The following is a 25,283-nucleotide window of genomic DNA, read 5'->3' on the forward strand; positions in this document are numbered from 1 at the left end:
TTTCTGTAAAGGAAGAATAATTTCTAAAAAGTAATCAAATAATTTTAACCTAACTTTTTAAGTAACTCATAACTAGACAATGATATTTCTAAATAAATTTCAATGCTTTAAAAAACTTACTCCCCTATTACCTCTATTGCTTATATCAATTATCTAAATGAAGAAAAAAAAGATTCATGACACATAGATGATACTGCTTTCATTTTTTAAAAATTCATTCACTGATAATGATCAGTAAAACTGAAACTAGAGAAACAGCATTCCAGAAAAACACTATTGAGAGATAATGTCATGTATCCTTTGATGATGTGAATATTCTGGAGACAAATATCCTTAGAAAACACTAAATCCTATGGCTTAGTAATAAACAAACTGGAGGCTATCGGTGAGATGTGGTGTAAGCAGGGGTATCTGCTTTTTAATGGGAATGTATAGTGTTACTCTACGTTTATAGATTTCTTTACAAAATTACAAATAGCTTCTTTAGAAAGAGTATATTGTAGTATCTCCGAATCCTGCTTCGCTTTTGAGATGAACCAAATCACAGTATTTTGATTACTATGGGCCGTAAGGAATAAGCAGGATTCCACTGGCCACTATTTGCCTTTTTCAATATTTACTTTGCAGGAACCTGACACTGCAGGTCCTAATCACACCAAAACCAAGAGCAGAAACTGCAATTTTTGGTAACTCGATCAAAAAGAAAAATGAAACAAAAAAGAAAAGAAAAGAAAAAACAAAACCCTCTACTCAATCACCCTACTTACAAAAATTTAATTTTTTAACTCAAAATAAGTAGTTACTGCTTCACTGTATTTTAGGATATATTTCTAATTAGGAAAATTTTATGTGAAATGCAGTAAAGGAGGCAAAGAGATAAAGTTTTCATGACCACAATGATTTAAAAGAGAATATTTTGAGAGAAAAAAATAATAATGAAATAACTTAGCCCTGATTCAAAATGTTGAAAATCCCAGAATCATCTGTAGGGATTAAAGTGTTTTTGTTGTTGCTGTTAATTAGCAATTTAAAATAGTCTTATTTTATATCTACATTTACATGGAGGTGATGGGACAAAATGTAAAATTCAGAATAATAAAAGGATAATCTTAATAACCCCCATTTACTGTATTCAACTAGTTTCTATCTCACAATGCAAGAAACAAAAAGTATGGCAGGGAGAGGAAAGGGAAGTTGTCATGCTTTCCTTTATACCTAGATAGTAAAATTTCAAAAGAAAGAAATAATGTTACCTAAAAGTAAATCAATAATTGTTCTAACTAGGTGGCCATTTTAGGTCAAAAATTGTATTTCTGAGATCTCATTTTCTTGGCACACAATTACTGTTTACAATTAAGCTAAAAACTTGTTCTGGTATTTTATGACATCAGGAAAATTCTTTCCTCTCCAGGCGGAATGCCAAAAACAACTAGAGCTAAATGCCTGGGCCTTCTGCTTCTCAGAGAGACGATTCTATCTTGTTCAATCTAAATTAAATTGTTATCAGAAAGGCAAAAAACTTCCTTTGTTTTTGTGAATAAAACATGAACTACTCAGAATTTGAACTGCCAATCTTAAAATTTTAAATGACAGAAGGACCTTTATTGGTTCTGGCAGAAAATTCATTAGAAAACAAAACAGGTTGCATAAGACTTTTGACACAATTCATTAATGGGTAGGTAAATTTAAGGTTTCTTTTCAAATATACAATGTTAACATTATAAATCTAATGGCAGATTACTACAAGATGTCAAAATAAAAAAAAGGCAAACAGGTACATTTCATTCACAGCTGTGTCATAATATTCATTCAGATGATCAAAGGTGAAATCTTGTTTTCATCCATTATTTGTCTTTTTACTTTTGATGTCTGAGAATTTAACTTAACAATAACCAGAAGGCTGAAAAAGAAGGGGGGGAAGAGAGTGAGACAGAGCCGGAGAGACCAAAGGAGATACACAGAATACTTACCTTCCTCCCCAAACTGATCATATATTTCTCTCTTTTTAGGATCACTCAATACTTCATAAGCTTCTGCGACCTCTTTAAATTTTTCCTCTGCTTGAGGAGATTTGTTCTTGTCCGGATGAAATTTGAGGGCTTGTTTTCGGTAAGCCTTTTTAATATCTTCATCTGAAGCTCCTTTTTCAATTCCCAAAATGCAATAATAGTCTTTCCCCATTTCGAATGCCTTGAAATGAACTTAGATTTTCCTTTGTGAAAGAAAACAGCGTCCCCAGTCTTAGCAATACAACAATTCCAAGAAAAATAAACCAAGCTGGGTATTTTAAAAGTTAAAGCAAATCAGCAATTCAGCTTCGCTGTCCTAAAGCAGCAAGCAAACAGCGTCTCTGTATTTAATTCCTTCCCCAAAGGCTCACTTACAGATAAATATACACTACACGGGAGACGGCCTCCTTCTAGATCCTCCCATTTTCACTACGTGTCTCTGTACTTTCTAGAACAGCAAATGCTACAGGACGTCACTTCCCCAGCTGCCTCTAGTCAAAGTACTGAGCTAGGTTTTCTCCTCCTCCACGATTAACTATTCATTTTCCTTCTGGCTCTCCTATTTTTATTTCTTTTTTAAGAAGCTAAGTGGATTAAGAAAACAATATTTTAGCATAGAAGGTCATAACTACATATTTATTTACTCTATCGTAGGTGAAAAAAACAACAAAAATTATTATAGCCATTAAGCATCCTATGTTAAAATAAAGGTATTATACAACTAAAGGTACCCTTGAACTTAGTTTATGTATTTTAATTTTAAGTTATCCAAATGTAAGATATACAATAGTAAAATATGGTTGTTTAAATTAAAATTTTCAGATAATTTGTGTCATCTTTAGAATTCCTGGGGTCTATCAATCAGAAATGCCAGGAAGTCAACATGCCAATTTCACATTGTAAAAGGTTATATACATATTATAAACATCAAAAGCAATAAGGGGCTTACATGTTATTCTAGTTAGTGGTTTTAACTAGTTTTTTGTAGTATACAAGAGTTAATAGTTCTGGCAAACTAATTATTTGTGAAAGCTTCATATCTGATTTTAGTTACTTCAGCAAAAACAGAATGAGATCCCACTTTTTCCTCCCTCCCGGCCTCCGCCCAATTCCTAGGGTCACTATTTAAAGAATTTTTGTGCTGCAGGAAAGATAGAAGACAAGTATCAGGTTACAGACAGTAAATACTCATGTTTCTTATAAGACCTTGACTGGATCATCTTAAAATCTGGATAGGCTATTTATGGGGCAGTGATATGAGAAATATTTTTTCCTTTTAAACACACATTTCCTAATTACAAATAGCAATACTCATAGCTGAAGATTTTGGAAAACACAGAAAGAAAAAAGAAGAAAAAAATATAAAATAAAAACCTATCATACCACTTTAGGAAATCCCTGCTAAATGTTAGTGTATTTCCTTTTAGTCCTTTTTTTCTAATATTTATATTTATTTGTTGTAGTTTTGTATTTGTTTTTTTTCTTAATAAAGTTTGTCATATCATTTACATACCCTTTTGATGTCTGTGTGTATTATATAATATGTAATATATATTATATAATACACACACAGGATATAGGATATATAGGATACTTATGAGAAATATTTTCAATATATATTACTCATCTTTTATCTGCTGTATTGTCATCTTTTCAAAAATATTCCCATTACTAATATAATGGAAAGATGGACTAATAAGAAAATGTCAAAAGAATTGCACAGAGCCCTATAAATACCTTATATCTGTAAACTTAAAAACAGAACATGTAAAGGAAAAGTAAATGTACATATATGTTTAGAGTATGATGAAAAGGTAATGATCACATGTTAACCTTTAAAGATATGGGAACATCTACTGTATATCCCGAGCAGCTTTACATTCATGATTCAGCAATTCTTTCAGAATGTTCATCTTTGTACATTTGACAGCTAGGATTTCCTATTTTTCAAAACTCTCTCCTTTAAAAATACTTTGGTATCAGAAATGTATAGCATCTGTCTAGCCTGTTTACAGGTTACAGATGTTTGTCAGTTGGCAATTCAAGCTAATTTTTTAGTCTCACAGATACTCAATGTCAAAAGGTTAACCATTCAAATCCAAAAAAAAACTTAGGGAAAATTGATGATATCCAAAGTCATCCTAAAACTCCTAGTTTAAAAAAAAAAAAAAATGCAAGTTGAAGTCCAGTGCAATGATCAGCATCTAGAGTATAGTAAAAATGTAATAAAAATCACTTTTTCTAGAATTAATTGCTCCTTTAAATATTTACTACCAAAGGAACACTGACATTACTATCTATGAAAAGTTTGAATTGTTCTGGTGGGTAATGCTGTGAGAAAAAAAAAGATTCTTATGTGATTCAATCATTTTCAGATAGCTAGAAATATTATCAGGACTTGACATATTAAAGGACTTTAGAACCCAAAGGCTAGATCTTTCACATTTCCAAGAAATGCATTATAGCTTAACAAATGGAAACAAATCTGACTTTCCACATATAGGGAAGGATGATAAAAGGATTTTCATATTTCTTCAAGTATCATACACACAAAAAAGAATCACAGTACTAAATTTGAAAAGCAAGAATTCACCTCAACTTTGAAATTTCAAGTTAATAAAGAAGCAATTATAATTTGAAGACTTTAAAAATCTAGCTAGTTTTTGATCAAATGAGTAAATAATTCTTTCAGACATTTGGAAACAATGCCAACAGACACATGAAAAGATGTTCAACATCACTAATCATCAGGGAAATGCAAATCAAAACTACAATGAGATACTACTTCACACCAGTCAGAATGGCTAATATCAAGAAGACAGGAAAAAACAAATGTTGGTGAGGATGTGGAGAAAAGGGAACCCTTGTGCACTATTGGTAGGAATGTATATTGGTGCAGCCACTGTAGAAAACAGTATGGAGCTTCCTCAAAAATTTAAAAATAGAAATACCACACAATCCAGTAATTCCACTACTGGGTATTTATTCAAAGGAAACAAAACACGAATTCAAAAAGATATATGCACCCACATTCATTACAGCATTATTTTACAATAGCCAAGATATGGAAGCAACCTAGGTGTCCATTCATAGATGAATGGATAAGGAAGATATTATATGCCTGGAATGAATAAATCACAAAGATGAAAGTTAAACACAGAGAATACAGTTGATGGTATTATAATAGCACTGTATAGTAACAGATGATAGCTACACTTGTGGTGAACATAACTATAGAGTTGCTGAATCATCATGTTGTAGACCTGAAACTAATGCAACATTGTATGTCAACTATACTTCAATAAAGAAAATAAATGTAGCAGTATCAGGAGGAGGTTGGGGGGGATCAAGGCCAACTCATACCCAGAGCCGGGTGAACCTGACAACCCCTCCACTGCCCTTCTATGTCAAGTGAACAGAAAAGCAACATGCAGCCCAGGAAACAAGGTAGGCCCAGGAAAAAAGGACAGTACATTCAGGCTACCAAAGGAAAACATTCTTTTTTTTTTTTCTTTTAAGAGCTAAAATTCATTGGGCACCTAGACGGCTCAGTTGGCTATGTGTCCAACTCTTCTTTCTTTTTTTTTTTAAGATTTTATTTATTTATTCATGAGACATACACAGAGAGGGGCAGAGACATAGGCAGAGGGAGAAGCAGGCTTCCTGTGGGGAGCCTGATGCAGGACTCAATCCCAGGACTGTGGATCACGACCTGAGTCAAACAGACTTTCAACCATGGAGCCACCCAGGCACCCCAAGGGTCCAACTCTTAATCTCAGCTCAGATCTTGATCTCAGGGTTGGGAGTTCAGGCCCTAAGTTGGTCTCCATGATGAGTGTGGAGCCTACTTAAAAATTAAAAAATAAAAATAAAATAAAATCCACTACATTTTTATTTTAAAAGGATGAGAGACACTCAAATAAGCAGAAAAGTTATACCTGAAATGTGTAGATCTACACATACTACTCTCCTAGGATTATCTCTCAGAGCCTTTGAAAGGAGCATGGCTCTACCCATATCTTGGTTTAGCTGCCAGAAGTGTGAGAATCAATTTCTGTCGTTTTAAGATGTCTACTTTGTGACAATTTGTTTTAGCAGCCCTAGGAAACTAATACAGTGAGATATACAGATACACAAAAAAAGTATATGTGATGTAAACTGATAGTTCAAAATGGGTAATAATGAAATACCCATTTATCCATTAAAATAAATAAATAATAAAATAATATAAATATAAAAAATAATAAAAATAATTTTAAAACTATTTGGGAACATGTTTTCTTTTTTTAAGTAGGCTCCAGTGTAGAGCCCAACACCAGGCTTGAACTCATGGCTTGTGCTCAAGACCTGAGCTGAGATCAAGAGTCAGACACTTAAAAAAAAAAAAAAAAAAAAAGAGTCAGACACTTAATCAACGGAGTCATCCAGGAGACCCTGGGAAAAATTATTCAAAATGATTTTAAAATCTCTGTAAATACCATACCTGGAAATATGTCCCTAGAAATAATGCAAAGAAAAAAACTATCAAATATACCATTATACTCCTTGCAATTCGATGCAATAGGGTAGTGGATAGATAATAGTGGATAATTACTAAACTACCTAGTACTTTAGAGAAATTTTACTCTTACATTTTCTTTTTCAAACTGAGCTGTCTCCTCTACCACTTAGGGGTTAAAAATCCATTACACAATCACTTTACACTAAATTTTTTTCATCTAAGACTGTAGTGTTATTTTTTTTTTAAAGGCTGTTTTTTTTTTAATTTATTTATTCATAGAGACACAGCTAGAGAGAGAGGCAGAGACACAGGCAGAGGGAGAAGCAGGCTCCATGCAGAGAGCCTGACGTGGGACTCGATCCAGGGTCTCCAGGATCACGCCCTGGGCTGCAGGCAGCGCTAAACCGCTGCGCCACCGGGGCTGCCGTGTTATTTATTTATTTTTTAATGTGGGTGTCTGATAATTGTCATCCCTATAAATAATTATAATGACAAAAATAGAGTATGTAAATGGAAAAAGTAGTGACAGTTTTTAGGGAAAATGGAGTTGAGATGTAAACAAAAAAAAAAAAAAACAAAGCCAAGAAGACTACATAATAGTCTATTTGAAATACTGTTTAAAAATCACATTAAGTCCTGCTTATATGATTTTATAAGTATATATATATATATATATGGCTGGCCAGTTGGCACATGTGACTCTTGATCTTGGGGTCATGAGTTTAAGCCCCACATTGAGTGTAGAGCTTACTTTAAAAATAAGTAAATAAATAAAAGAAAGAGAATTACAAATAGGTTTTTCATCTTAATATTTACAATTTATAAGGTCAAGTTCTCATGCTGGGGTAGGGGTGACTCATCTGTAAATGAAGGTAAGAGATTTTAATTTTTCAATAAATCAGAAAACTTAAGGACGTTTATTATTTTGCTTATTAAAGTTTTTTTTTTTTACTTAAAGTTTAAATAAAAGTTTACTTAAACTTTTACAAAGTTTTTTTTTTACTTTTTTTTTACTTTTTAACAGTTTTTGTGCCCAATAATATATTTGGAAGAAGTGTGTCACTATCTTATGGAGACATGGGCCAGAATTAAGTAAAAATTCTTTTTTTTTTTAATTTATTTATGATAGTCACAGAGAGAGAGAGAGAGAGAGAGAGAGGCAGACACACAGGCAGAGGGAGAAGCAGGCTCCATGCACCAGGAGCCCGACGTGGGATTTGCTCCCGGGTCTCCAGGATCGAGCCCTGGGCCAAAGGCAGGCGCTAAACCGCTGCGCCACCCAGGGATCCCTAGAATTAAGTAAAAATTCTAATGACATATTTTTTCCAATAACTTTAACAAAGCTTCCTTATTTGCAGTATCATGCTTCCACGGTAAGTGTAGATAAGTTATTTTTACAGAAGTATGAGTCCTTTTCAATTGTATAATCACAATTTAAAATATTAAATATGTTTAGAGAATGAGAGCTAAAGATATAAGTACTTTATCATACACAAAAAAATCTTAAAAGTATGTAACTAGTCATTCAACTGATGCCATCTTCACTTTCTACTTTGGTTTTATTAACAAGACAATTTCAAAAGGTTTTTTTTCTCCAATTCACAAATCATTTCTCAGTTTATAATACATTAGCACAAAGAAAGACACAGTATGCCTTCCAGAGTCTCAAAAGAAATCACCATTAAAATTCAGATCATCACTTAAATACTTAAAAACAAATGACTTCTAATATTTTACCAATGTTCCTGTTGGAAGCTTTATCTGTCAATATTTAATTCTTAAATAGGTACATTTAGTTCAGAAATTTCTCAAGTGATTAATTTTAGTAAGTTGTGACTTCCATTCCCCAATACTTCTTATCCAAGAATAAATAAACTGAGGCTCTTTTACATCTTGTTCTCACAGTGCTTCAGATAGCTGAAAAATGGTTATAAAATTTGCTAAGGTGGCACCAGGGAATACTGATAGCAGAGTCGTTAAAAAACACAGGTTTTAGAGCCAGACAGCCTGGGTTAGAGTCCTGACAACATCACTTAATAGCTGTGTGGCCTTGAACTTAACTTTTCTGAGCCTCAGTTTCCTCATATGTCAAATGAGATTAGCGTTAATATATACTTCATAAGGCTATTGTGAGGATTAAATGAGATACACTTAAATGAGACTGGCTCACACTGAGGGCTATGGAAGTGTTAGCTACTATTGTGATGATGATAATCTCATCATACGAACTAGAATAACTTTTTTCTAGAAAAAAATTTACTTATAAGTATATACATCCACACACAACAGTGGTCCAACTAAGAATAAATGGCTTTTTCCAATTACTCCAGTTAATATTTGCTACTTACTCATCTTGACTCTGTTAACATTTAAAACCGTTAAACTTTCATATAGATAGGATTCATTGCATTTCAAATGTAAATCTCAAATACATGGACTATTTCAAACAAAGTAATCAAGACTGTGATATTGGTGAAAAAACAGTCAAATAGACCAATCAAACAGAATAGAGAACCCAGAAATAGAGACATGTATAAATACAGTCAACTTATCTTTGACAAAAGAGCAAAGGCAATATATTGAAGAAAAAGTAGTCTTTTGAACAAATAGTGCTGGAACAACTGGATATATACTTGCAAAGAAATGAATCTAGATACAGACCTTAAACCTTTCACAAGAATTAACTCAAAATGGGGACGCCTGGGTGACTCAGAGGTTTGGTGCCTGCCTTTTCCCCCCCGGGGTATGATCCTGGAGACCCAGGATTCAGTCCCACGTGGGGCACCCTGCATGGAGCCTGCTTCTCTCTCTGCCTCTATGTCTCTCATGAATAAATAAAATCTTTTAAGAAAAAAAAAAAAGAATTAACTCAAAATGGATCACAGACCTAAGTATAAAATGCAAAACTATAAAAATCTTAGCTCCCATGACCTTGGGTTTGGCAATGATTTTTAAATATACTACCAAAGGAACAGTTCAGGAAAGAGAGAATTGATAAGCTGGGCTGCACTAAAATCACAATTTTCTGCCGAGAAAGGCTTTGTCAAGAGAAGGAGAAAACAAGCCACAGATTGGGAGAAAATATTTCAAAAGACATCTGAATTTGCAACAATGTGGATGGAACTAGAGTGTATTATGCTAAGCAAAATAAGTCAATCAGAAAAGACAAATACCATATGATTTCACTTATGTGAATTTAAGAAACAAAACAGATGAACAAAGGGGAAGGGAAGGAAAAATGAAATAAGATAAAAACAGAGGGAGGCAAACCATAAGAGACTCTTAAGTCTAGAGAAAGAACTGAGGGTTGCTGGAGGAAAGGTGGGTAGAGGGGATGGGCTACATGGGTGACAGGCATGTAAGGAGATCCACTTGCTGGGATGAGCACTGAGTTTTATATGTAAGTGTGATGAATCACCAAATTCTACTCCTGAAACCAATACTACACTATATGTTAACTAACCTGTTTAGAGTTTAAGTAAAATCTTGAGAGAGAAAAAAAGAAGACATATCTGATAAAGGACTATTATCCAAAATACATAAAGAACTCTTAAAACTCAACAATAAGAAAACAAACAATCCAATTTAAAAATGGGCCAAACACCTTAACAGAAACCTCACCAAAAAGATACAGATGGCACGTGAAAAGATGCTCCATATCAAATGTCTTCAGTGAAATGCAAATAAAGACAAAGATACCACAACATAGCTATTAGAATGGCCCAAATCCAGAACACTGGCAACATCAAATGCTAGCAAAGCTGTAGAGCAATAGGAATTCTCACTCATTGTTGATGGGAGTGCAAAATGGTACACTTTGGAAGGTAATTTGGTGGTTTCTTAGAAAAACTACACTTATCATAGATCCTAAACACAATCATATTTCTTGGTATTTACTCAAAGGAATTAAAAACCTAGGTCTACACAAAAACCTGCACATGGATGTTTATAGCAGCCTCATTCATAATTGCCCAAACTTGGAAGCTTGGGAGTAACCAAGATGTCTTCTAGTAGGTGAATGTGATAAACTATGGTCTTTCAGACAATAAAGTATTATTCAGTACGAAAAAGAAATGAGTTAGCAAGCCAGGAAAAGACACTGGAGGGACTGTAAATGCATATTACTAAGTGAAAGAAACTAGTCTGAAAAGGCCATATACTGTATGACATTCTGGAAAAGGTAAAACTATGGAGACAGTAAAAAAAAAAAAAAGTAGGGGTTGTCAGGGGTTACTGGGAAGGGATGGGTAAATAGGTAGAGTACAGAGGATTTTTAGGGGAGTGAAACTAATCTGTATGATACTGAAATTGTGGGTACATGTCATTATACATTTGTCCAAACACATAAAATGTACAACACCAAAAGTGTACCATAATGTAAATTACAGACTCTGGGTGATAATGACGTATCAATATAAGTTCATTAGTTGTAAATAAATGTTCCATCTAGTGGGAGATATTGATAATGGGGTGGGGTGGATGTTTATGGGAAAACTCTACGTTCTACTCAATTTTTGCTACTTAAAGCTGCTCTAAAAAAATACACCTACTTAAAAATTTAAAAGTAAATGGGAAAAATGTATTCTCAAAATTTTGTTTTGTTTTGTTTTTGAAGTAACTTTACACCCAACGAGGAGCTTGAACTTACGACCTGGAGTCGCAATCTCAGACTTTGAGTGTAAGTTACAATACCTAAAAATGTCATCATTTCAAATACAAATTTATCATTAGGTAAAAAAAGTAGAAAAATATTGAAGAGATTCTTGTCTTACTCGATATCTAGGTTATAAGAGAATAAGTAAACTTAAGGCAAGTGTCTTTAGACATTAAACCCTATTTAAATTGTTCTAGAAATCTTTTTTTCTTAACTATAAGGTGTCCTTCTTTAGGTAATTGCAGTTAATTTGGACTCATATTTAGAATAGGCAGTTGTATAGTATTTGGTGAGTACTATAAAACTTGTTTTTTTTTTTAAAGGTTTTATTTATTTATTCATGAGAGACACACAGGGAGAGACACAGGCAGAGGGAGAAGCAGGCTCCTCACAGGGAGCCCGATGGGATCCTGGATCCTGGGATCACGCCCTGAGCTGAGGGCAGATGCTCAACCACTGAGCCACCCAGGCGTCCCTAAAACTTGTTTTAAAGGATGGATGTTATCATAGTGAACATTCCCCATGAATGAAGTGTCTCATTCAGCAAATACTTACTGAGGGCTTACTATGTGCTATAAACTAGATAGATAGCATTCTTACTTTCATTCAACTCATATTCCAGTGGGCGAAGATAATCAAGATCAAGTTAATAGGGCAGACTGGGTGGCTCAGCGGTTTAGGGCCTGCTTTCGGCCCAGGGCATGATCCTGGAGACCTGGAATCGGGTCCCATATCAGGCTCCCTGCATGGAGCCTGCTTCTCCCTCTGCCTGTGTCTCTGCCTCTCTCCCTCTCTGTCTCTCATGAATAAATAAAATCTTTAAAAATTTTTAGAAATGTTTCTAAGAAAATTATTATTTTTAATTTATTTATTTATGATAGACATAGAGAGAGAGAGGCAGAGACACAGGAGGAGGGAGAAGCAGGCTCCATGCACCAGGAGCCCGACGTGGGATTCGATCCCGGGTCTCCAGGATCATGCCCTGGGCCAAAGGCAGGCGCCAAACCGCTGAGCCACCCAGGGATCCCACTCTAAGAAAAATTTTAAATGTTTCTAAGACAGGGATTTGATGGAGACGAGTTACTTTAGCCAGGACGGTCAGGGAAGACCTGGCTGTTTAGCTTTGCTTTAAGAATTATACTAAAAATTTGGGGACACCTGGGTGGCTCAGCAGCTGAGTATCTGCCTTGGGCCCAGGGGGTGATCCCGGAGTCCTGGGATTGAGTCCTGCATTGGGCTCCCTACATGGAGTCCACTTCTCTCTCTGCCTATGTCTCTGCCTCTCTGTCTCTCATTAATAAATAAATAAAATGAAATAAAATAAAAAAGAATTATACTAAAAATTCGGCACTAAGGTAGAGGAAAAGGAGTAAGTCTAGGTATCAGCTTTAAAAAGGTATCATATGGGGATCCCTGGGTGGCGCAGCGGTTTGGCGCCTGCCTTTGGCCCAGGGCGCAATCCTGGAGACCTGGGATCGAGTCCCACGTCGGGCTCCCTGCATGGAGCCTGCTTCTCCCTCTGCCTGTGTCTCTGCCTCTCTCTCTCTCTCTCTCTGTGTGTGTGTGACTATCATAAATAATAAATTAAAAAAAAGAAGAAAAATTTAAACTTTTGATAGAATTCCCCCAGGAAGCCACATGCCCTGGACTTTAAAAAAAAAAAAAAAAAAAAAAAGTTATCATATGGGGATCCCTGGGTGGCTCAGCGGTCTGGTGCCTGCCTTCAGCACAGGGCGTGATCCTGGCGTCCCAGGATCGAGTCCCACATCGGGCTCCCTGCATGGAGCCTGCTTCTCCCTCTGCCTGTGTCTCTGCCCCTCTCTCTCCCTCTGTCTCTCATGAATAAATAAAATCTTAAAAAAAAAAAAAAAAAAGTATCACGCTTTCAGAAAAGCAAATGGACTGGTAAAGAACTCTTAATGACCTCTTTGATTCTATTATCAAGAAATGTATTCAGCTCTCTTGACCTTTTGCATTTATTCCCTTTCTCATGTACAATCTGTACATATCCCTTTTCAAGCCTGCAGCTAACAATCCAGTTAAATAGTTTGATACAAATAGAGTAAAAAAATAATAGCTTTAAGTAAGTGTGTTATGCAACTGTTACAGGATTTAAGGAACCATTCAGCCACAGAGAAAAGATGGTGAAACTCAGAATAAGAGGAATTGGTTCTAACATTCTTAGCTTTGCAATTTAGTAATCTCTATGATGTTCTGGAAGAAGGACTATTTCTCTGAGGCTCAGTTCCCTGATTCTATAAAACATCATCTCTATCTATAAAGAATGAGAAAATATGCGAAAGGGTTTACAAAAAGAAAATATATAAAAATGTTAATTATATGCTCATCTTGAGCTGGAGTAGTGGGTATAGGAAAGTTTTATAAAAGAAAAATATGAGCAGGGTCTTGAAAGATTGATAGAATTTACAAAGAGAGAGGAGCATGGGGAGGGTTTTCAATCTGGATCAAGACAGAGCCCAGAGGAAAAGAACATAAAATGTATGTGAGATATAAAAACAAAAAACAAAACAAAACAAAATGGGTCAGATTAATGCATAGGATCTAGGAAGGCTCATATTAGGGAGCTGACAAAAAAAACTTACGGTCAGATTGTTAAGTTTTGAATGTCATTTTTTTTTAAGACTTTATTTATTCATTCATAGAGACAGAGAGAGAGAGAATGGCAGAGACACAGGCAGAGGGAGAAGCAGGCTCCATGCAGGGAGCCCGATGTAGGACTTGATCCCAGGTCTCCATGATCACGCCCTGGGCTGAGGGTGGCGCTAAACCGCTGAGCCACCCGGGCTGCCCCTGAATGTCATTTTTTAACTTGATGACTTCTCTTTCATGTTCTTTAAAAAGGGCTAATTCATTAGGTCTTTGAAACAAACTTAATTTTTAAAGTAAACTCTATGTCCAATGTGGGGATTGAATTCACAACCCCAAAATCAAGTCACATGCTCTACCAACTAAACTGTCCAGGTGCCCCACAAACTTTCTTTTAAAATGTATTTGATAGTCCTTAAGTGTCAGTTTACTTTGAAGCTAGTGAAATTAGTTTCTTGTTTCTAAGGACAGTGTTCTTGACAAAATTTCATTGGTATTTGTAAGCTTCAAGAGCAACAGTAGAAGATATCAAACTACAAAAAAAAAAGAACAAGAGTTTTTATCAGTCATCATTCTCCTTGGACTATTGTCTGTACCACTGGAATTTCCCAGCACTTTATCACTATAGTTATATTGGTAACTCCCCAAGTTTCAATACTGCATCATTGCTTGATCTTATAATACATTCCCTGCAGAAAGCACTATAATAGAATATACACATATAATTTTATTGATTTAATGGTCTTTACAAAAGAAAAGGTTTACAACAAAATTTAGAAGTACAGGAGCACCTAGCTGGCTCAATCTGTGGAGCGTGCAACACTTGACCTTGGGTTTTTTTTTTTTTTAAGATTTTATTTATTTATTAATGAGAGAGAGAGAGAGAGAGAGAAAGACTGAGAGGCAGAGACACAGGCAGAGGGAGAAGCAGACTCCATGCAGGGAGCCCTATTTAAGACTCGATCCCGGGACTCCAGGATCAGGCCCTGGGCCAAAGGCAGGTACTAAAACGCTGAGCCACCCAGGGATCCCTTAACCTTGGAGTTTTGTGTTCAAGCCCCACGTTGGGTATAGAGATTACTTAATAAGTAAAAACTTAAAATATAAATTATTTTTTGGGGAGTGTAGAACTGATTTTATTCTGTGATGATATTAAAATGCATCCTGGGGCGCCTGGCTGGCTCAGTTGGTAAGCATGTGATTCTTGATCTCAGGGTCAGGAGTTCAAACCCATGTTGTACGTGCGTGGGGCCAACTCAAGAAAAAGAAAAAAAGAGAGAGAGAAAAGAAAAAAAAATTTCCTTCCCACAAGGTTTTCCTTGTTTTTAAAAAAAAGTATCCTAATAAAATAGCCCAGTAACGACTTGCCCTTCTTCCTACCCTCTTTTATAAAAAGTCACTGAAAAGCTTACTAGAGGACTGGTAAACATATAATGAGCTAATCTCATACTTTCCTAGCATTTTGGAATTAGTTAAAATAAAATGTTTTCTACATTACTTTTTATTTTTTACTTATTTTTTTAAGATTTTATTCATTCATAAGAAACACAGAGAGAGAGAGAGAGAGAGAGAGAGAGAGAGAGGCAGAGACATAGGCAGAGGGAGGAGCAGGCTCCATGCAGGGAGCCCGATGTGGGACTTGATTCCGTATTCTGGATCACACCCCTAGCCAAAGGCAGATGCTCAGCCACTGAGCCACCCAGGCGTCCCTCTACATTACTTTATAATATTGAATAAGAGAGCCAAAAAAATCTATAGAATTCTAGGTTATTTTTTTTCCTTTTTTGAAGAGTTTACTTATTCATTTGAGACAGAGAGATACCAAGAGATAGACCGTGAGCAAGGGGAGGAGCAGGAGAGGGAGAAGCTGACTCCCAACCAGCAGGGAGCCTGATATGGCTCCATCCCAGGACTCCGGGATCATAACCTGAGCTGAAGGCAGATGCTTAACCATCTGAGCCACCCAGGTGCCCTTCTAGATCATTTTAAATGGGTCTTATAAATTGATATTTGATTATAACAGTCTACATTGAAAAATCATATAATCTAGAGCAACTTTGTCCAACAGAAATATAAAATGAGCCCCATATGTCATGTAGACATTTCTAGAATCCACATTTTAATAAAAGTAAAAAGGAAAGTAAAATTAATTTTAATAATGTATTTTATTTAACCCAATAAATCCAAGATATTATCATCACAACATGTAATCAATATAAAGATAAGATCTTTTACACTCTTTTTGGTACTAAGTCTTCAGAATCCAGTGCGAATTTTACACTTAAACATCTCAATTCAGATAGCCACATTTCAGGCCCTTAGCTTTCATGTGGCTAGTGGCCACTCTATTAGCCAGTGTAGATATAGATTCCTATTAATCACCAGTGCTATGATCCAATTTTTCAGAAACCTCAACCTATGAACTTAAGTATATCACACATATACATCTCTCACATGTACATTTAGGGGAAATAAAATCTTAACAGATGCACACTAAAGAAAAGTCCATTTTTGCATATAAAGTAGCATCCTAGTGTTCACTTCAGCAACACATATACTATAAATGGAATAACACTAAAATATGAGCAAGGCCCCTGGGCAAGAATGACATGCAAATTTGTGAAGCATTTACTATCTTAACAAAAAAAAAGGGGGGATCCCTGGGTGGCGCAGCGGTTTAGCGCCTGCCCCTTTGGCCCAGGGCGCGATCCTGGAGACCCGGGATCGAATCCCACGTCGGGCTCCCGGTGCATGGAGCCTGCTTCTCCCTCTGCCTATGTCTCTGCCTCTCTCTCTCTCTGTGTGACTATCATAAAAAAAAAAAAAAAAAAAAAAAAAGGTAAATATGTGAGGTGATGGATGTGAATTAACTAAAGGGGAGGAATTTTTTTACAATGCATACATATATCAAAATTATCACAGTGTGTGATATCTAAATATTTTACAATTTTGCCAATTTTACCTCAATCATGTTGAAAAATAGCATTCCATTTTTTAAGAAAAAGACACTTGTATTTTTTGAAACGATACTTTACATTTAAAGTAGTAGGAATAGCTCCACACAAAATGGCTCCATGTTCACTTAGTATATGCTTTCACAGTGTTAAAAGTAAAAGCAACACTAGGAAATGAGGAATTTATGTGGTTTTCTTTATTCTTTTCTAAAGTTTCTCCTCTCTCCTCTCGTAAGTAGTGAGAGAAGGCATCAGAATCCCTTGGAAGTAGTCTGTGGCTACAGTCAAACCAACAGTTCCTCAGAACAAGACCAGGACTACAAAGAAAAAAAATGTAGCACAGAGGAGAGGCAGGAAAGAAGAACACAGGCTATTTCACTGAACTGTTAGAATCTTAGCCAAAACTGCAATAAACTGATTATCTAGCAAGTTTAGCTCTCCAACTGTTTTATTTAATTCAAATCAGTACCTTATCCAAACTATCAAATATCTTTATAGTACAATGCGCTCATAAAGTCCTAATAATTAAACCACTGCTACGGTGATTTAACTATGATTCAAAGACTTTATTGCAACCTATCAAACGTTAAGTATTAGGAAATGTATAAAACAAGCCAACATGTTCTTGTAGTAGTCATCGACTACTATAAAGTAAGGCCATTGACTGCCTAATTCCAAATACAATGAGCCCAAACTACTGTAATTGCTTAAAGGAGGACATTCAAGGATAAGAGGAAAAAAAAGGATTCAAGAATAATTTAATGTTATCTTTTTTAAGATTTACCTATTTATTTGAGAGAGAGGGAGACTGAGTGGCAGCAGAGGGAGAGAAACCCTAGCTGACTCCTCAATGAGCAGGGAGCCCCACAGGACTTGGGGCTTGATCCCAGGACCCTGAGATAATAATCTGAGCTGAAATCAAGAGGTGGTGGCTTAACTGACTGAGCTGTCTAGGTGACCCAAGAATAATTTAATTTTAAATAGGTGGTTTTTAATGTTTGACTTTTAAATATTTTAAAATATAGCCTTTTTATTCTCTAAGCTAAATCAAGAAGTCAAGGCAACAGTTATCGAGACTCTACTGTGTTATATGCCATAAAAGATAAAACAATATCAGGAGTTTACAATACAAATGTATAAAATAGTACCTAGTATCTATCACCACTTTCACCATACAGTGGCAGAGTAGAAGGGTTGCAGCATATGGCCCACAAAACCTAAACATTTACTGTCTGGCCTTTAACAAAAATGTTTGCCAACCTTTGTTTTATACAAACTATTCTTGACTAGAAGGAGAGGGAAATCTAAGCATGCACTATAATAAATTTTATTGTATCTACTTAACTTTAAAAAAACCATAGTTTTCACTATTAAATGCAGCTTTCACCATAAAACATCAGCTCAGAGGCACCAGGGGGGCTCAGTGGTTGAGCTTCTGCTTTCAGCTCAGGTTGTGATCCCGGGGTCCTAAGATGGAGCCTGCTTCTCCCTCTGCCTATGTCTCTATGTCTCTCATGAATAAATATAATAAAAATCTTTTAAATAAATAAATAAATAAATAAATAAATAAATAAATAAAGTCTTTAAAAAAATAAATAAAATAAAACATGAGCCTAGCTGATGGTAAAATAAAACATGTGCACTAATTTTCAACCTGGGCAGCTCTGCTAAGGGGACTATACTAGAATATTTAGGGTGGTGAGTAAGCTATTTGTTTATTACAAGGGTGGAATAGGTTTTATTTATTTATTTATTTTGGAATATGTTTTAAAAGGTTGACAAAGGGGAATATCCCCTGGGTGGCTCAGCGGTTTAGCCTTCAGCCCAGAGGGTGATCCCAGTATCTGGGATCGAGTCCCACATCAGGCTCCCTGCATGGAGCCTGCCTCTCCCTCTGCCTGTGTCTCTGCCTCTCTCTCTCTCTCTCTCTGTGTGTGTGTGTGTGTCTCTCATGAACAAATAAATAAAATCTTCAAAAGAAAAAATAAAATAAAAGGTTGACAAAGACTTTAATAATCATACCTCTATATTGTCCAGCTTAACCATCCTCATGTAACCCATCCCTCCTGGCCATTTTTGGCTATTTCCAAAAATCAAATTTATCCACAAAATAGTCAATTCTTATTATTTGCCATAGTTATGTTCTATGAAGTTGGATGCTGAATTGCCAAATAATTACCAAATAATTCATCATCCCCTAAAGGAACCACTGCCCCTAAGGGAAATGGCAGGGTTAAGTCAAGTCATCAATACATATTCTTGTTTTATGTGTGTTTCTGCTTCAAGACAACTCATTTAACATCGAACAACTCAAGGCCAATAGCACTATAACTCATGCCTAAATGAAGCTCAATACGTGCATTCTCTCCATAAGGCACATCACAGCCTTCCTGTGGCTAGGAACACTAGACAGCAATTCAGCCCTAAGTTGAATCATTTCTTTGAACACTGAAGTCACCAACAAAAAGCATACAAATGCAAAAATTGCAAAAATGCACTAAATAGATCACAAAGGCTTGTTATGAGAGCTAAAATAAGGAGTCTAAGCACTGCCTTCCTTGTTGGACCTCAGCTGGGAACACTGGATTAGCTTTTTTTTTTTTTTTTTTTAATGCAGCTTTGCCTCTTCATTTGCATATGCCTGTAAATGACTGAGAAAACATCCCAAATACTGATTTCAGGATTATAAATAAATTTTAGTAGGGCAAAAAAAATTTTTTCTTAGTAGGGCAAATATGAAAGTACAGAATTGGTGAATGATGAAGGATCAACTAACTGTATAATGATATACTACTACTGGTAATCTTCTAAATTAATGGTCAGTTAAAAAACTGTTTTTAAGCAACAGCAATATTAAGTACAGCCACCCAAAGTAACGTTCCTGAAGTGATATATTATTGGTATGCATAAAGGAAATGGTGGGGTGTATTCCACTCTTTCCCCTCTGCATGGAGCTTACTACCACTTTGAGACTCAGCCTCTAGTTGGGCAAATCTGAGTGCCAGCCTGGATTAGGTTCCCTTGACCTTGAGTTCCTATATTTTCCCCAGTTCTCCACTCTATCACTTATCACAACTACATAACCATCAATTTGCTTATGTCTTACTCACAGGATTGTACCATCCCTGAGAGATCCAGTTTGGGGGTTTTTTTCTACAATTTTTTTTTCTAGTGCAAAGCCTTATAATACATTGCTATTTAAATGACTTTTACTGAGTAAATAAGTCAATGAAATGAGAAATTACAGGGACCTAAAGTGTGACTATGATATAAAAAGACAAATTGGTAATTAATTTAAGTAATAAAAGAGGCAGAATGTGTAAAACTTGCCAACCAACTATATCTGGGGATTTTGAAGGATTTTAGATTCCCCTGGTTTCTAGACTGAACAAAGGTGTGCTAAGTTGGGTTACTAATGACAGTATAGAATATAGCATATAGGAAGAGTACATTTGAAGGGCAATAGGAGATCCACTAGAACATGTCTACCACCCTATTAATCACCCATTCATCTATATTACTTCTATACTTGGTAAATTTTATTGCTTGGTAAGATTGCATTCCTACTTACTATCATTTAACAACTCATTTCTCTAATTCCCCAACTATAATGTAAGATCATATATGGCAAAGGTTTATTTGACTCCCAAAAACGTAGTACAACAATAATTAATTGAATTGAATGTGCATAAAGGTGTCCAGGAAAGAGTTGGATATTCTGAATTGGAACTTAGGAAAAAAGTCTTAGATAAAATAAAGCTTTAGAAAATATGGTAACACAAGTGGTGGGTGGCTCAATGGTTGAGCATCTGCCTTTGGCTCAGGTCATGATCCTGGAGTCCCAGGATTGAGTCCCCCACATTGGGCTCTCTGTGGGGAGCCTGCTTCTCCCTCTACCAGTGTGTCTGCCTCTCTCTCTGTGTCTCTCATGTATAAATACATAAAAACTAAAAAAAAAAAAAAAAAAAAAAAAAAAAAAGTGAAAAAGTAGAGTGTGAGAGAGGAATAATTTTTGAAAGAATCAAAGACAGAACGTTAGGATGCCCAGCATTTAAGGGACATATCAATCAAGAGAAGACAATGAAAAACACTGAAAAGGAACAGAGACCAAGTGACAATGGAATGGGAGATACTACTGATTATGAACCAAACAACCATTCCTATCTTCTTTCTAGCTTAACAGATAACTAATTTCTTCCAAAATAATGAACTCAAGGAAGGTGGAGCATCCCCAGTCCCTGGGGAATGATTCATGGTTAGTTTAAATCTTTCATAGTAATCACATTTCCTCTTACCAGTGATTGATGTGAGGGATGGTCGATGGGAGGTGAGGGAAATGATCTGGGGAACTTTAGGCAGACTGTCCTCCCCATAAAGAAATACCTACCCAGGAGAAACCCCAATCCCAGAACTGCCTTTCTGCTTTTGGATAATGAAAACAAGATGCCTGTTATCTTACAACCCTGAAGGTAAACATCTGTGACACAGTGAGAATGGTAGAGGGTAAAGAGCAAGAGCTTGGTTTCTCAATAGCGTTGTTGCATCTCTCAATCAATCCTGGAACCACCCATCATTGGACTTCCTGTTTGAGAGATTCTGTTACTTGAAGGTGAAAGCATCCTGATACCACTGGTGTCCCAAAATTAAGAGGAACATTTCATGAAGGATATAGTAAAGACAAGAAAGGTAATAGAAGAGTACTCACAAGGGTGATCTTGATTTCAAGAGTTATTGGTAATCATGGTAAGCACTTAAAAAAACATTAACTATGTGCAAGCATTACTCTAAAAACTTAACACATATAAACTCATTTAATTTCTCACAACAATCCTACGAAGTAAATGTAACTGTAGGCAATGAAAAGCAAAAGCCAGAATCCAATGAATTGAATAAGAGGGATATGAAAATGGAGTAATAAATTCAAACATTTCAAGAAAGTCATCTGAAGGAAAGAAGGGAGGGTGGGTATAAAGGAGGTTTTAAAATGGTCAAGAGAAGACGACAATGTAGAGGAAGATGAGATATATAAGAATGAGATATAAAAAAATACTTAAGAAATTATTGCTTAGATAAGGTTCAGAGAAGATTGGATGGTTTGGTACCAAGAGTACAAGTAGATAAAATTTGAACAAAATGCGAAGTGGGCTCTGAGATTAACCAATTTATAAATATGAAGGAAAGAGGATGAGCTTGGAAGAACAAGTTCATAGATGCTATCAATGTTCTTTTGTTTGTTTGTTTGTTTTAAGATTTATTGATTTATTTATGATAGCCATAGAGAGAGAGAGAGGCAGAGACACAGGCAGAGGGAGAAGCAGGCTCCACGCTGGGAGCCCGACGCAGGACTCGATCCTGGGACTCCAGGATCCTGCCCTGGGTCAAAGGCAGGCGCGAAACCTGAGCCACCCAGGGATCCCCGATGCTATCAATGTTCTTTAAAAGTTTTTTAAAAAAAGAACATCCACTACTAAAGAGCTAAGAATAAATGTAGGGTATCTAACAGGAATGGCGATCGTCTGGCATAGCAGTTATGGGAAACAGGAAGATTCATCAGAAACAAGTAAGATTACTAAATTGGACCCAGCTGAAACCAAAAAATCATGATGAACAGAGATTAATTTCTTCACAAACATTTTAAGGACCTTCCCATATGCCACGGCACCTTTCTAGCTACAGGGATACATATGAACAAAAATTCCTACCTCATGTACTTTACTTTCTAATGGGGAAGATATAATTTTTTTTAAAGACCTTTTTATTTGAGGGACAGAGAGAGAAGAGAGAAAACAGGTGTGTATGAGCAGGGGGAGAGGCAGAGAGGAAGGGAGAGGGAAAGAGAGAATCTCTAACAGACTCTGTTGAGCAAGGAGTCTCATGTGGGGCTCCATCCCAGGACCCTGAGATCATGACCTGAGACAAAATCAAGAGTCAGCTGCTTAACCAACTGAGCCATCCAGGCACTCCTATACAAATTTCTTAATAATTAAAAATATTTTAAAAATACTACTATATGGAATGTAAATGAAAATAAGAATGCTAAAGAAAGGGACATCTGGGTGGCTCAGCGGTTGAGCATCTGCCTCGAGCTCAGGGTGATCCCTCCTGGGAGGAGTCCTGCATTGGGGCTCCCTGCAAGAAGCCTTCTTCTCCCTCTGCCTGTGTCTCTGCCTCTATGTGTCTCTCATGAATAAATAAAATCTTTAAAAAATGCTAAGGAAAATAAAAATAAAAATTTTAGATGGGGTGAGCAGAAGTGGCTTCACAGAGAAAATGACATTTGTTCAGTGACTTGAAAGAGGAAAGGGAGAAAGCTATATATGTGGGGGTTGATGCCAGATAGAGGGAAAAATCAACTATAAAAAGAGGTGAGAGAATATTAGGCAACTTCAAGGTACAGCTGTGTCAGAATGATGGGGGGGGGGAGGGACAGTCAGACAAATAAGTGGCTAGGTGGTGTAGAGTCTTGTAGGCCACTAAAGGCTTTGACTTGCATTGGGGGGGAAGATGAGAAGCCATTGGAGAGTTTTATGCAGAATGACAGGTTGCTTGGTTTCTATATTAAGAGTGGGAAAGGATGGTAGGCAATGATGGAAGACCAGTAAGAATGTATTGTGATAATTCAGGTGGTTTGGACAATAATGTAGCAGTGGAGATATTAATTCATTTTAAAGGTAGAGTCAATAGGACTTCCTAATGAATCAGATGTGGAATGTGAGAGAAATCAGTAACTACGAGGTTTTTAAGCTTCAGGAAACTGAAAGAACAAAATTGCTGTTGACTAATATAGGAACGTAGAAGAGCTGAGGGGTGGGGGATTGGGGAGTTCAATATTGGATGTACCAAGTTTAAGATGCCTATCAAACTTACAAATGGTAGTATCTAAAAGGCAGTTGGATATGAGTCTACTATTCATAAGACACAGTCCAGACGGAAGATAAAAAATTAGGAGTAGAGGTGATCTTAAAATCTTGAGGCTAAAGGAGATTATACTAGAGTGAATGTAGATGGGGGGTGGGGGGGGTGGGGGAGTCCATGGCCAGAGTCCTAAGATTCACATATGCAGTAGTAATAAAAACTTTCCTAGGAAGGTGGGGACCTCTCCCCTATCCCCAGGAGATGAATCTTAATTATTCAAAACCAAGTATGTTACTTGCTAGAGTAAGCCTGTGATTCAGCTTTGGTCAGCACAAAGTTAGTCCGATTGGCATCCAGGGGAAGAGAGTAGTAGAAAGGTTTCCTTGCTTTAAAAGACAAACTTTCTTCTTCCACTTTAGTTATGACTGCGTAACACTGGGAACCATGGCAACCCTTATGCAATCATTAGGAGCATTAAGCCACGTGCTGAGGATGGCAGAGGACAAAGATGAAAAAAAAAATGGGTATCTCATATATTGCTGAGCTGCTAAATCAACCAGCCCTAGGGCCGACCACTCTATGCCTGGATTTTTAAAAATTTATTATTTAATATGGGTTTTCATTACTTATAGGAAATAGCATCTGGTTAAAATATCTCATTTTTAATTTTCATAGCCATGTGTAGGGTATCAAACAACAAAGTGAAACTCAGGGGGAGCCTGGCTGGCTCAGTCAGTAGAGCATGTGACCCTTGATCTTGGGATTGTGAGTTTGAGCCCCACATTGGGCATAAAATTTAATTTAAAAATAAAACAGATTTAGACACAAATGAACAAACTGAAACTCGAAAAGTTTAAACCTGGCAAGGTTAAATAACCTAGCACTTAAGTAACAAATGGTGAACTGAAGCTCCTTTAAATCCAATGTCTATTTTAAGTGATTAAGAGTTGTGGATTTATAGTGGGCACTATTGTAAGATGGGAATGGGAGTTGGAATTCTTGAAGTGACTGGCGAACTTCCTGACAGGAAGTAATAGAGATTCAAAAAAAGGGAAATGTCAGAAAAATAGAATATATTAGTAAATAAGATAAAGTGAAAAGACCTCTTCTTGAGAGAATATTAGAATTGAAGATTTTTATTTTTTGAGTAATTGAAGACTAGATGTAGGTTGTACCAATGTGAGGTAATTAACTGCATTTTGAGTGCTCAGGGACTGATTGCTTAATATTTACTAACAAACACTTACTATGTGGCACATTATTTTATTTACTTGGGATTCAGTGCTAACCAAAATCCACAAGATGCTCTGTGGAGTTCATGCTCTCCACAGAGCATGAAGAGGAGACAATAAACAAACAACTAAACTTTAGTGGATATGGAGTTTCTGGCCAGCATAGTCAGCAGCATTCAGTAGTGTATGATTTGAGATGAAGTTCCTTGGTTGTGGCTTGGCTGGCAACTGAGGCCTTTACTCAAAAGTTGGAAACAGAACACAAGTGAATGAAAATCAGGATGACAATAACTGGCAACTATGTGACTATTTCAAATATTTCATAACATATGCACACTCGGAAGTAAATGTTTAATGAATGATCTGATCAAGTTTTTTTTTCCATTCCAACTCTTCAACCCATTGCTTAATAAACTACAGATTATATTTTAAAGATTTTAAGTAATCTCTACACCCAACATGGGGCTCGAA

At 36.2% G+C, this 25,283-nt stretch overlaps 1 protein-coding gene and 1 non-coding gene across 8 annotated transcripts in view; one reads left to right on the forward strand and one right to left on the reverse strand.

Annotated features, from left to right (window-relative positions):
• DNAJB4 (DnaJ heat shock protein family (Hsp40) member B4) overlaps positions 1-25,283 on the reverse strand; it is a 43,083-nt gene that overhangs the window by 7,614 nt on the left and 10,186 nt on the right. For 3 of the 7 annotated variants that reach the window (XM_026004762.2, XM_026004763.2, XM_072754818.1), the window contains one exon: positions 1,971-2,212. The exons of the other annotated variants lie outside the window; for them this stretch is intronic. In XM_026004762.2, coding sequence (XP_025860547.1) covers positions 1,971-2,181 — 211 coding nt within the window. In that variant the 5' untranslated portion in view covers positions 2,182-2,212. The remainder of the gene's footprint in view (positions 1-1,970; positions 2,213-25,283) is intronic. 7 annotated transcript variants of the gene reach the window in all.
• LOC112924528 (U6 spliceosomal RNA) lies at positions 16,305-16,410 on the forward strand. Its single transcript, XR_003235910.2, has one exon. It is a non-coding gene; the product is annotated as a U6 spliceosomal RNA (small nuclear RNA).

The sequence above is a fragment of the Vulpes vulpes genome, chromosome 3 (genome assembly GCF_048418805.1).
Source record: "Vulpes vulpes isolate BD-2025 chromosome 3, VulVul3, whole genome shotgun sequence".
NCBI classification, from domain to species: Eukaryota; Metazoa; Chordata; class Mammalia; order Carnivora; family Canidae; genus Vulpes; species Vulpes vulpes.